The following is a 12,620-nucleotide window of genomic DNA, read 5'->3' on the forward strand; positions in this document are numbered from 1 at the left end:
ATTGGGTCTTTAAATTTGGGGGGTTCTGAGTTTTTTGAGTTCTTTATGTATTCTGCATAGTAGTTCTTTGTCTGAAGAGCAGCTAGCAAAAAATTTTTCCCACACTGTGGGTTGTCTGTTTGGAGATAATTTCTAAACATATAAATTATTCATAATTAAAATTTTTCTACTAGCTCTGCTTCACAAAATCTAATTTTTCATCAAACATAGTGATACTTGATTATACGTTTCTGTGATATCCAGTAATCAGTGTAGCAGATGTATCTCAAACCTGTACTCTCCGGAAAAGTAAATGCTTATTTGTTAGCTTGCTGCTTAAATACTAGGGAGCAAAATCACCTTATCAGTTATGACCTGACTATGACCGTTTAAATTCTATTAAGTATACATTATTTTAAAATGGAAAGTCCTCCCTGTTTCACCTCAAGCAAGCTTTCCTCCAAGACTCTAGACCTTGAGATATCTACTCTCTTCACTTCCACTGTCTGTCAATTTTGTCCAAACATAATTCATTAGGTTCTTTTCCCAAAGAAACAATAGTTCACTCCTTGGATGGTTTAAAGAGAAACACTGTTTTTATTATTATTAATTAATTTATTTGTTTATTTTGAGACAGGGTCTTACTATGTAGTGCAAGCTGGCCTTGAACTCAGTGATCCTTCTGCCTCAGCCTCCGGAGTGCTAGGATCACAGGCGTGTACCATACTGCCCGGCTGTCCTTTATTTTATTATTATTATTTTTTTTGAGGCAGAGTCTCGCTATGCAGTTCAGGCTGGCCTTGAGCTCACTTTATAGCCCAGGCTGGCCTCGAACTCGCAACGATACTCCTGCCTGGGATTACAGGCGTATGCCACCAAGCCCGGTTTATAGGCCTCTTCTTTGGTTTGCAGATAGCTTCTTTCAAATTAGGTCTTCCCCTTGTCATTGTTTTGTGCCTGAACATGCCTAGCTCCCCATCTACTTTTAGGGGAGGGGCATAATGGGTCTCGAATCCAGGGAGGCTCTACCCCTGAGCTACAGCCTCAGACCTTTTCATTCCTATGTATGTATGTATGTATGTATGTATGTATGTAGTGAGGATTGAATGCAGGGCCTTTGCATTGAGCTCTATCCCCAGCCTTTTTATTCTTTTATTTCCAGACGGGGCTTGGTAAACTGCCCAGGTGAGACTCAAACTTGCCAGGCTCAACCTCTCAGAGTGCTGGGATTACAATCCCGCACCACCACATCTGGCTCAAACTTTACTTTTTAACATGAACTTCAAACACTGTCTCAGCTGCCATCATTCATGACGATAAGGATGGCAATGAGCTAATGCAGGAAACGATCAGAAAAGTGCCAGGCACTGATTTCCATGGGAGGTCTCTAATCCCACTGAGGCCCTTCAGAGCCTCACCTGCTCCTGGACCACGGAGAGGACTGCAGGCACCTGGAACCGAGGACCGGAGATGGCTGTTAGGCCTGCACATGAATGGCCTGGCGCCCCTCCCTGCGAATGCGCGTCCTTTTCTGAGCCTGAGCTCACGTGCAGGCAGTTTCTCATGTGGAAGGAAGAACAGTGCCCAGCCACCACCTGAGCTCAAGGGGGAGGTGGGACCGAGTAGGTCAGGCCCGGGAAACCCCCGTGGGCCTCACCCACAGGGCCTCATGCCCTTTACCCGCCTGGGACAGCACCCTCCGGCACGGAAAACCTTCCTCTGGTGGGCCTGTTCCCTTATGGCATACCAAGGTGCCTGTCTATACCTGCTGCACTGCGCCTGAGTACTTGTCTCCCACTCGCCCCAGCAAGACGCAGGGCAACCCAGCCCCACTGGAGAGACTGTAGCGCGGGTCTAGCGTTTTATATATGCTGCAGGATGGTCACGTGACACCTTTGGCGCATGCACAGCCTGTATGGTAGGCGTAGGCTGCGCATGCGCGGGCCTTGTCTTCTTAACAAGAGACTGCTATTGCTGAAACTCTGTGTGAAGACTATGGGTTTAACCCTCCAATACCGGAAAAACATTTTTTTAATTATGGCTATATGATAGCTACTTTCTCTACTATACACGTTTACATTAAATGCATTCCTTGATTTCCCTTGCCAACAAAGTGGTATTATTGCCATCCCTGTAGAAAAGAGAAACTGAAGCTCTCAGGGAATCGGTGGTTGCCCAGGATCCCTCATTCTGGGCTTGGAGGTAGCTAGTGGTAGTGTTCCCAAGGACCAGGAGCAGAAACGGCTAACACTAACATGCAAGACTGTGTTGAATGCTTTACAATATCAAGTCTCTCAGTAGGAAGCCAGGAAGTAAATATCATGGGCCTGCCCTGGTGGCATATGCCCGTAATCTGAGTATTGTGGGAGGCTGAGGCAGGAAGATTGTGAGTTTAGTGGGTGTTGGTCTTGAGATGTTAGGCAGACAGTCCCAGTGAATCTGCTGAACTCCCAACCTAAGCAACAGGCCCAGGGCCTCATCACTGCTGTGTCTGTGGAGCCTTTAAGTTTGTGGTGATTTGTTTTGCAGCAGGAGAGAATTGGTGGGGGTGAATTAGATATCTCCCTCCCCTCAGGCCCGTCCTTCCCCTAGGCCTGGTCCTGCCAGCAGGGTAGAAGGCACAGACCATGCCCTGCTGGTCTGGCTGGCAACTGCCTGGGTATGAATCCCCTTGCACCGTGGTGAGCTGGGCTGTGGGGAAGTTTCTTGGCCTCTCTATGCCTTTCTTTGATTGATAATTGTGTGTGAGACAGTGTAACAGGAAAAGACCACATGTATGTGGCCACAGAAAGTTGAGAAAGAGGCACATTATGGTTCTACATAGATGAAAGTAAGTTTATTATAACATGACAGCAGAGATGAGCATGGTCTGATAATACATTACCACAAAACAAGGCAAGGGACAGCACCAAAGATGAAAGGGAATCTTCTTCGGAAGGATCCCGCATGAGACAGAGCCTTCAGCAGGCGAGAGAGAAAATGCCAACAATGTACCCATTTTATTTGTTTCTTAAGTACTATGTTCAGACAAAAGCGGCTTGATGCCAACAGGCCTGCGTGTGTTAGAGTGTCTTGGGTCTGGCTAAAACCAAGGACACTCACAGCGCACTCAAGGCTGTCTGTACATAACATTTCCTTCCCAGGGAGATAGCCAGTGTCTCTGCAGAAAGGCGGCAGCCAAGGTCATTTCAGTGAACACCTGCATTTTGCTGACTCTCATCACTTTTCACCCTTTGCCTGACAGAGAGCAGGCCTGAGAGGACGGAACCTACTTCAACGCAAGTGGTGATGCCACAGGCCTGTCAATTAGGCGGGCCCAGGACCAACACCAAGCTACCAGAGTGCTGGCTCCTACCCAGAGGCCCTGGGGAAGACTCTGCACACTTGTGAGGTCACTGAGCCCAGCTCCTGTGGCCATAGGACTGAGGTACCCATTTGCTCCCAGGGCCTGGAGTCCTTGCCATGTGGCCCTGTGCCTTCACCTTCAAGCCAGCAAAGGCACATGGAGTCTCTCACAGGCTGAGAACCTGAAGTCCTCTTTGGTTACCGGCCAGAGAAAACTTTGGGACTCTGGAGACACTTGTGGTTTGGCTGGAACACTGATCACCTCCTTCTCCGTCTTGTGACACATTTAATCACAGCACTGAAATCACCACAGTGCCAGTCATGGAGAAGCAGGAGGGCCTGCGCTGTGCTGGATGCTGCAAATCACAAGCCAGGACAGCCGGGAGGATGGGCCTGGGGGTGCGTGAAGGTAAGTCTTGGTGAAGGTAAGTCTGTGATGACACTGCCTTCTGGACAGCAGTTTCCACTGCTGTCCAAAAGTTCCAGTTCCCGCAATGTGAGGATGAAGGCTGGAACAGGCAAAGAGCCAAACTTTGGTTGACTAGTTGGCTTTTCGGCTCAGGTCCTGGTTGAGTGTGGAGTGATGCATGTGTGGGAACATCTGTAGACATGGCTGATTGTGTGCACATATTGCTGGGGATGGTACTCAGAGGCTTGGGCATGTTCATGAAGTACACTACCTGAGTCCTAGCCCTGTGTGATTTTTACCTAGTAGCCTTGGTGTGGGATCCGAAGGTTGATGGGTGGAAGACATGGTGACTCACCTGGCCTTTTGGTTTGCAAAGGAACTGGAGGTGTGACACAGTGGTACAGTACTTGCCTGTCTGTGGCAAGCTTCGAATTCAATCCTGGTGGGTAGGGGGGGCAGGAGAGTTAAAGCAAAATAAGTCAACATTCCACCCTGGACCACATGTGTCCCTGAGGGCCTGTCTAAGACCTAGACCAGCAGCGCTCGCAGATCATTGAGATGGGTTCATTTGGTCCTGGACTGGCTGCCCTTTAAAAGGAAGAGGAGGAAGTGGTAGTGTTTCTGGGACTCTGAGACACACTGCTTTTGAGCAAGATCCAATACACCACAGCTCAGTGAGGACAGATCCCCTGTTCTCCCTGAGCCTCCCACCCTGTCTGCCTCCGTGGCTAGAACTCAGTGATAACTGTTCAGGTGGACTGGGCTCAGGCAGCAGGAGGGGCAGTGGCCAAAAAAGTCTGTATGTCCTTGGACCACTTGAGTCAGGGACTAAGAATCCCGCAGCTCCAGCAGTGAGGTCCAGGCAAGCTGAGTACAGCATAGCCACTGAGGCTTCACTGCTGTTACAGTCACCTCTGTCCCCAAATCAGTGAATCATGTCAGGTCAGACAGCAGCACAGCTGTGTGTAAGCTACATGTGAGCACGGTGGTTCACACTGCTGAGTCTGAAAGGGTCACGTGGACCCATGCAGCAGCTGTGCGAAAAGCCCTCCCTGTCCGTGTGATGAGTCAGAAAGACATCATCACACACTGGTGACACTGGCAGGCCTTGTGAAGGACCTGGGTAAAAGGAAGGAGTGTGAGTTTTCATGACCAAAGTGTCCTTAGCTTTCGCATCTGGGCCATGTGCCTGGATTCTTCATAAATAAATGACTACGTTTGAAAAATAAATCACAAGCTTTTATTATCCTCAACAACAGATGGCCAGGTTTGAAATCATGGGACTGAGCTACCACACTAGGACAGCGCATCCGGGCCAGGGCAGCCCCACATGGCCACCCAGAGTCCTGGGTTCTGCTGCCCATGGAGGCTGCAAAGGGGTCCCAGGCTCCTGGACACTCAAGAGCTCTCCTGTGTGACATCAGGAGGCCTGGCACTGGGGAACAGCGCAGTGTGCTTCGGGAAGCGGTGAGCATCCCCGCAGACCCCATGTCCCCTCCCGGCTGCTGGCCCAGCCGCTCTGCGCGTGTCCCCTCCATTCAGGCCACAGTGCTGGGTTCCTGAGGGCTCGGCAAGGTGTCCACCTCACTCTGAGTCCGAACTCTCACTCGACTTGGACGACTTCTGCTTCCGCTTCTTCTTCTTTTTCTTTTCCTTCTTTCTTTTCTTGTGCTTCTCCTTCTTCTTCTTCTTCTTCTTGTGTTTGTCTCTACACTCTGAGGACCCAGAGCTGCTTCCGTCCTCCTCTGAGGTGGAGTCGGCCAGGAGCTGTTTCAGCTGCTGGATCCTAGGCGTGCAAGATCGGGCAAAGGACTCTGAGTTCCCACTCAGGACAGTTTCCTCAAATAAGTAAATAACTTAAAATGAGTACGGAGGAGGAGTTGTGAGTAATGACCTTGCTGCACACAATACTTATTTTCATTGTCCTAATGTCCTCTCCATGTTCCCAGAGCCCCTGAACTGTGACTTCTTTTTTTCTTGTTTGTTTTTGTTTCTTTTTCCCCCGGTACCGGGAACTGAACTCACGACCTTGCGCTTGCCAGGCAGGCACTGTGCCGCTGAGCTAAATCCCCAGCCCCCCCAAACTGTGACTTCTAACAGACACACCGCTCAATCTCCCAGTCATCACCCTCCCGAAGAGCAGCAGTTCCGTGCAACCAACCGGAAAGCAAGCCCCGCTCTGAACCCTCTATTTAATCATATTGAAGAATAAATTTTAACAGAAAGCACCTATAATCCCAGCTGAGGCAGGAGAAACACTTGAACCCATGAGTTCCAGACCAGCCTGGGTAACAAAGCTAACCCTGTCTCAAAAAAAAAAAAAAATCAAGGCTGGGGAAGCGGCTCAGTGGTAGAGAACCTGCCTAACACATGAGGCCCTGGGTTTGATCCCAGCACCACACACAAAAAGGTTCAGATCCTAAACGATACTGGAGAAGATAAACTACATTATATGAAAGAATAAATTGTACACGGCAAGTAAATGCCAAATGGTGGTGGCCAATGGAATTCCAGTGGCACAAATCTGCCTGGCCATGCCCACCACTAGACCTACACCCCATGGGAGGACACTGGCCTGCCTGTCCCTGCTCTAGCTGCGCATCCCCACACTGGCCTACTGATTCCCACACACCGGCTGCCCATCCCCACGTCGGCCTGCAAAGCGACAGGCCCCATCCTCCACGTCACTCACAGCTCAAGCCTGTGGTTCCAAAACTATTCCCTTGCATTAGAATGGTTGTTCCAAATCCTATGCAGTTTAAGACCAAGCAGATATCATCACCATGAGGACCTCACCTCACGTCCTTCTCATGTCTTTTATTCTCCCGAATGATGTCGTACATGGGATCTTCATGTGCCTTCAAAGAAGAGTCAAAAGAAGAAGAAAAGAGTCAAAGAAGGGTATGGTTTGGTTAGGCTTCATGGATGCTAGTTAAGTAAGAAATGTATAAATTGGGTTTTTAAAAATTATTTGCTGTAACTTTATATGTAACATATTTTACTCATTTTTTAAGAGTCCCAGCAATGTAAATGCATAAAGGCTACAAAAGGAATTTTCCAACTAGACAAGTACAGGGAATGATTAAATATTCTTTGTGAGGAAATAACTGCATAAAACAGTGGCATGGTCCTGGAGTGAGACAGCAGTCAAGTTGAGAATTATTGGACAGATGACCAAGAGATAATATTAAGTGACTCAAATGAGTTGTGATATGACACAGAATGACTTAGCCATATGTACATGTTACACACCCAAATAAGTCTGAAAATATCCACATAACACTACCTGATCCCACTCTGGGGAGGGAGGCAGGAATGGATTTACTGGTAAAACTCCTACTGTTAGGTTCCCATTTAGTAAAGCAAATATGTTCTTATATCATTTAGATGATTTAAAGTGGCTTTATATATAAGGGAAATGCCAAGCAAAGTAGCTCAAGTACCTTTTTAAAAACTACATGTTTATTGTAGAAATTATCAAAATATTAAAAATTTTTAAATCTATTTCTATTAGATAATTACTATTAACATTTAGTATATGGTAGGGTATGGTAGTGCATGTCTGTAATCCTAGCACGTAGGAGGATCGACACAAGTTTGAGGCCAGCGTGTGCTACCGTGAGCTCAAGGCCAACCTGAACTGCATAGTGAGACCCTGTCTCAAAAAACAAAAAAAGCCGCTTAATATGTTTTCCCTAGTCACCATTCATACTTATGTAAAATATGAATCATAGTATATATACACTGTTTTTCTGTTTATGAACATTTTCCCATAACATTATACATTCTTCTAAAACATAATTCCTAATGTCTAAAAACTTTCTAAATTACAATATGTTGTTATGCTAAAATGTTATTTCCCATATTACTTTATTTTTTCTTAATCCTATCAATATATAGCTGTTAATGTTAGGCCTGTAAGAGTTTTGTATGTATGGATGTTATATCCATATGGTAAATTTTTAGCAGTTGGATAGCCAACTGAAAAAATGAGTATGTTAAGGTTTTTGAGATTTATCAACAAACTATATTTTATACTATCTGTACAAACTGACATTTCACCTTCATTCTCCTAGGTCCAGAATTTCTTTCCAATTAAAATGAAAACACAAAACTTGAAAAGTCTTAAAAGTTTGGAGGGGTCTGCAGGTTCATGACATAGCCTGAAAACCTGGTACAGTCACCAAGTAGCCCAGGCCATGGGGCAGAAGTAGTCACTGAATGGTGAGCAGCCACCATGTCCTCTGGGAGGGGATTCTGTTAATGTGAGAAAATGATAGATGTGCCCTTCAGTCATCTGGACAGGAAATACACATGCACTTCTACCTTAAAATAGGAGGACACCAATCTTTAGATAAAAACTGAGAAATAAAAGTGCTGACTTTAATCATGAAACATGACTTTTTATTAAATAGGGGTCAAATAGATAACAATGACTGCTTTAGGAAAAGAACCACTGTTCCCAAGGCAGAAGCAAACAGTTCAATACGTAGTTTTTTGTTAGAGCTACCTGTCACACAAATGCATCACAGAGGGGAAGTTAACATCGCACACCCTGGCCGAGAGTCTTTGCGGAGCAGGTACAGGTTGCAGGGTGCCTGCCATCTCGCCAGTGGTCACCATCTCTGAGAAGTGTAAATTGACACCTCGGGTTTACTCACCACTCTGAACTGTTCTAACTTTTGGTTGCCTTTGATAAAGAAAGGGCATTCTTTGTCACCTGTCCGGTGACCATATCGTTTGCAACGCCAACCTAAAAACAAAAGAAGAGAAATATTTCTGTAAGAATTCACCTGAGAGGTCATTTCAGTAGATTAAAGCTTTTCTTCATTAGCCTTAAACTCTAAAAAGCAAATGCAACCAGTGGATTGCTACCCTAAACATCCTTGACTACTGGAGTTTGACGACTATTCCATCACCGAATATTTATGAAGCAATTCAATGCAAAAGTATTGCAAAAGCTGAATTTTCATGTCTCATTGTATTTTTGAGAGTAAATGTTTTCCATTCATCAAGTGGCTCTGATTCTCACTTACAAATTTGGACATAAGAATAGCTTCCTTTTTCCTCAGGTTGAATCAACTACTGTACAAATCCCTTATCTTCAAGTAAATAAAATCATCAGGTCTTTTAAAATGTTAACGCTATCAATGCTTGTATAAGTTTACCTGTAGAATGGGGAAACTGTCTTGTTTGAAGAGGTTTATGATGAAAAATAACAAAGCCCTGACAAGGGAGTATAATGAGGGAATATATAAACATGTTTCAAGTCAACATGGAGAAAGGACATCTTCAAGGAATATCAGTGCTTATGGACATCAGGCACTGAGCTCTGGGGAAAAGGAACATGGAGTGAAGCACACTTCTCTCACCTGTGTTCACCCTCCCAGTTCCTTCTGGATGTGGAGCAAACTAGAAGACTGTATGAAAATGGCGAGCTAATTAAGAACCTGTGTTTGGGTACTGATCAACGTCAGAAAGCAGGAAGAGAGACCTCAGGTAAGATCAGCCAATTTGGTTTGTATTGACAACTACAGAAAGGTTCTACTATACTGAAAGGCAAAGAGCTTGGCAAGGTGGAGCATGTCTGCAATCTCAGCTACTCAGGAGGCTGAGGCAGGAGGAGCACAAATTGAAGACCAGCCTGGGCAATTTAAAGGAACTCTGTCTCAGAATTAAATTAAATTAAAAATGACTGGGCACAGCGCTTGAAGGGTAAAGTGCTGGCCCAACGTTTGAAGTCCTGAAGTTCAATTCCCAGTAGTACAAAAAAGGGAGGACTTTCCCTTTCTATTTTTGATTGGAGGGCAGATGCAGGAATTGTTGAAAAGAAGGCAGTCTCAGGAAGAAGTGTCTGTCTCTGTGGTAAAGCTGAGTGGATGTGAGAAGCCATGGCACACCAGGTGCAGATAACTAAGAGATACTGTTTCTGCTCAAAACTGCCACCCAGTTAAAAGGGAAGATGACTGCTGCAATCCCAAGCATGGTCCACAGTTAAGGGACAACACAGGGAACTTCGTCATGTACACTCTCAGGCCCCTCAGGAACACCGGTAAGTAACAAGGACTAGGGGCCTCATTGCAGTACAGCCCAGTGGCTGAGTGCATGCCGGTGTGTGAGGCCCTGGGTTTGATTCCCTAGCAGTGTGAAAAAGAAAATAATAAAAAATAAAAATGCACTAGCTGCACAAGGTCCTGAGTTTTATCCCCAGCACCACAGAACATAAAGATACACTGTTGATTTGTAGACAAAGTTTTAGAATCAGTTTTCTAGTTGATGCCCAAGTTCCTGAACTCCATGTATGCGCACATGCACGTGTGTGTGTGTGTGTGTGTGTGTGTGTGTGTGTGTGTGCCCATCTGGGAGGGACCTGAGTTTAATCAGGCTTATAGTATGTGGTAGGGAGAAAGGAAGAAAGGAACAGGAAAGGCTGTTTAGGATCCAAAAACAGAAACACCCCACCTGGAAACTTTACCACATGTGACCATGTGAACACACCTGGGGTCTCCCAGGGCCATGAAAGGAACAAGTCAGGGAGATGATGCTCAAGCTTCATTAACTTCTTGGTAAGAAAGACTCAGGCGGGGGATATAGCTCAGCGGCACAGCACCTGCCTGGCAAGTGTGAGGTCCTGAGTTTGATTCCCAGTTCCAAAAAATAACAACAACAAAAAAGATAAGAAAGACTTGTGAGGGTTGGGATGTAACTCAGCAGGAGGATACTTGTCCAGCATGTGCCAGGCCCTGGGTTCAATCCCCAGCACTGCAAAAGAGAAATGTGAAATACAATTAACTACCTCTTGACATAAAACAGTACTGGGGACTGAAGCTAGGGCCTTCACGCTGAGTTACACCCCTAGCTCCTTTTGTACTTTCTGAGACAGGGTCTCGATAAATTCCTCAGTTGCCCAAGCAGGCTGGGCTTAAATTTACCATCCTCCTGCCTCAGCCTCCCAGAGTGCTGGGATTACAGGTCAAATTCTTCTTTTTTTTTTTGCCTTTTTGAGACAGGGTCTTGCTATGCAGTTCAGGCTGGCCTTGAGCGCACTTTGTAGCCCAGGCTGCTCTCGAACTCAAAACAATCCTCCTGCCTCAGCCTCCCGAGTGCTGTGATTACAGGCGTGCACCACCACGCCCAGCTAGGTCAAACTTTTTTAAAAGAAAAAAAATTATAGATCTCTAGGTGATGGTAGGCACCCATCTGCTTTCATCTCCTTCCATGGATTCCATAAAAATGATGAAGATTCATCTAAAAAGCGATATATCAGAGTGGGGCATGGTGGTACACACCTATTATTCCAGTTACTAGGGAGGCTGAGGCAGGAGGATTCCAAATTTTATTTTTTGAGGACAGAATCTTACTGAAAAGGGCTGGGGGGCTGGGCAAAGTGGTGGATGCTATATCCCCCACCTGAGTCTTTCTTACCAAGAAGTTAATGAAGCATGAGCATCATCTCCCTGACTTGTTCCTTTCATGGCCCTGGGAGACCCCAGGTGTGTTCACATGGTCACATGTGGTAAAGTTTCCAGGTGGGGTGTTTCTGTTTTTGGATCCTAAACAGCCTTTCCTGTTCCTTTCTTCCTTTCTCCCTACCACATACTATAAGCCTGATTAAACTCAGGTCCCTCCCAGATGGGCGCACACACACACACACACACACACACACACACACACACACACACACACGCGCACATGTGCACCACCACACCCCGCCTGAAGGCCACTGCCAGAGGAATCATTCCACCAGGAGAAGAGAATGCAGTGACAAGGAAGAGGGGCTAAAACACAGGAAAAGAGGAGGCAGGAGAACTGCAGGAGGATAGTGTCTCCATCCCTTGGGCTGCCATGCTGAATGCTACCACCAATGGCTTAATGATGGAGACCGTTCCCAGTTCTGCAGATTAGAGTTCTGAGATCAGAGGACCAGCAAAGCAGGTCTGTGGTACAGGTGTGGAACAGGGTTTCTTCCTTGCTTGCTGATGACTGTCCTCTCCCTTTGTCTTCCCATGGCAGAGAGGACGGGAAGAGGGCAGGGTTGACAGAGGAAAGAGGGGAATAGAGACTTTCCAGTGACTCTTTTTTAAAGGCCACTAATTGCATCCTCCTAGCCTCATTCTTATGACCTCACCCAACCCAAGTCCCTCTCCAAGGCCCCATCTCCCAATATTATCACGTTAGAGATGAGGGCTTCAGGATATGAACTGGAGAGACAGGAACTTCTCTCTGTAGTAGGTGGCAAAGGTGGGACCCTGCATAGCAAACCAGATGTTGAAACCCACAGAACACCTCAAGTAGTATAAAGGTATAGAAGTGAACAATCCCACTAGTAGGAGCTGGGACAGCCTGGTTTTGTCAGAGGTGTCTCCTAGGAGAGTCTGTGACACATGTCAGACACTGTCCACTCCAACTGTCTCCTGACACCTGCCCAGGGAAGATGGGCAGCTCCACAGGACCCTACATGTGTGCAGATCAACCTCATGCTAACCAACGGAAAAGGCTCTGTTCTGGGAAGAGAGTTCCTGAGCTCCTGAGGGGGCCTGGTGACAAGAGGAAGTCAGAATCAAAGGTCTTAAGATGCAAGATTGAGAACAATTTGATGCTGATTTAAAAACCAATACATGAAAAACAAAAATAGCAACTAAACTCAAAAACACTGTAGTATTAATTTTGGGGCAGGGACATTATACAGGATAGAAGGAAAAGCAATCTGTTTACTAGGACTTAGCTCAGAGTATAACACAATAAATACCAAGTGTTATGGTTTGTGTCTGTGTGTCCCCCCAAAGCCTCATGCAGTCATGGGGCAGGCTTTTAGAGTTTGATTGATTATGGATGTGAAGAGCTACACCCGCCCTGGGGTGGACAGTCTGCGTATGTAAGGGAGAAA

General features: G+C 46.2%; 1 protein-coding gene across 1 annotated transcript in view; it reads right to left on the bottom strand.

Moving 5' to 3' along the window:
* Positions 1 to 4,950: 4,950 nt before the first annotated feature.
* The window catches only part of LOC102010760 (retinitis pigmentosa 9 protein), a gene marked incomplete at its 5' end in the record, with an annotated part of 13,537 nt that continues 5,867 nt past the window's right edge, over positions 4,951 to 12,620 (bottom strand). The window contains 3 exon segments of the mRNA XM_013510144.1: positions 4,951 to 5,519; positions 6,530 to 6,591; positions 8,395 to 8,486. Coding sequence (XP_013365598.1) covers positions 5,318 to 5,519; positions 6,530 to 6,591; positions 8,395 to 8,486 — 356 coding nt within the window.

Source organism: Chinchilla lanigera, unplaced genomic scaffold, assembly GCF_000276665.1.
Source record: "Chinchilla lanigera isolate Chin_1 unplaced genomic scaffold, ChiLan1.0 scaffold00216, whole genome shotgun sequence".
NCBI lineage: Eukaryota > Metazoa > Chordata > Mammalia > Rodentia > Chinchillidae > Chinchilla > Chinchilla lanigera.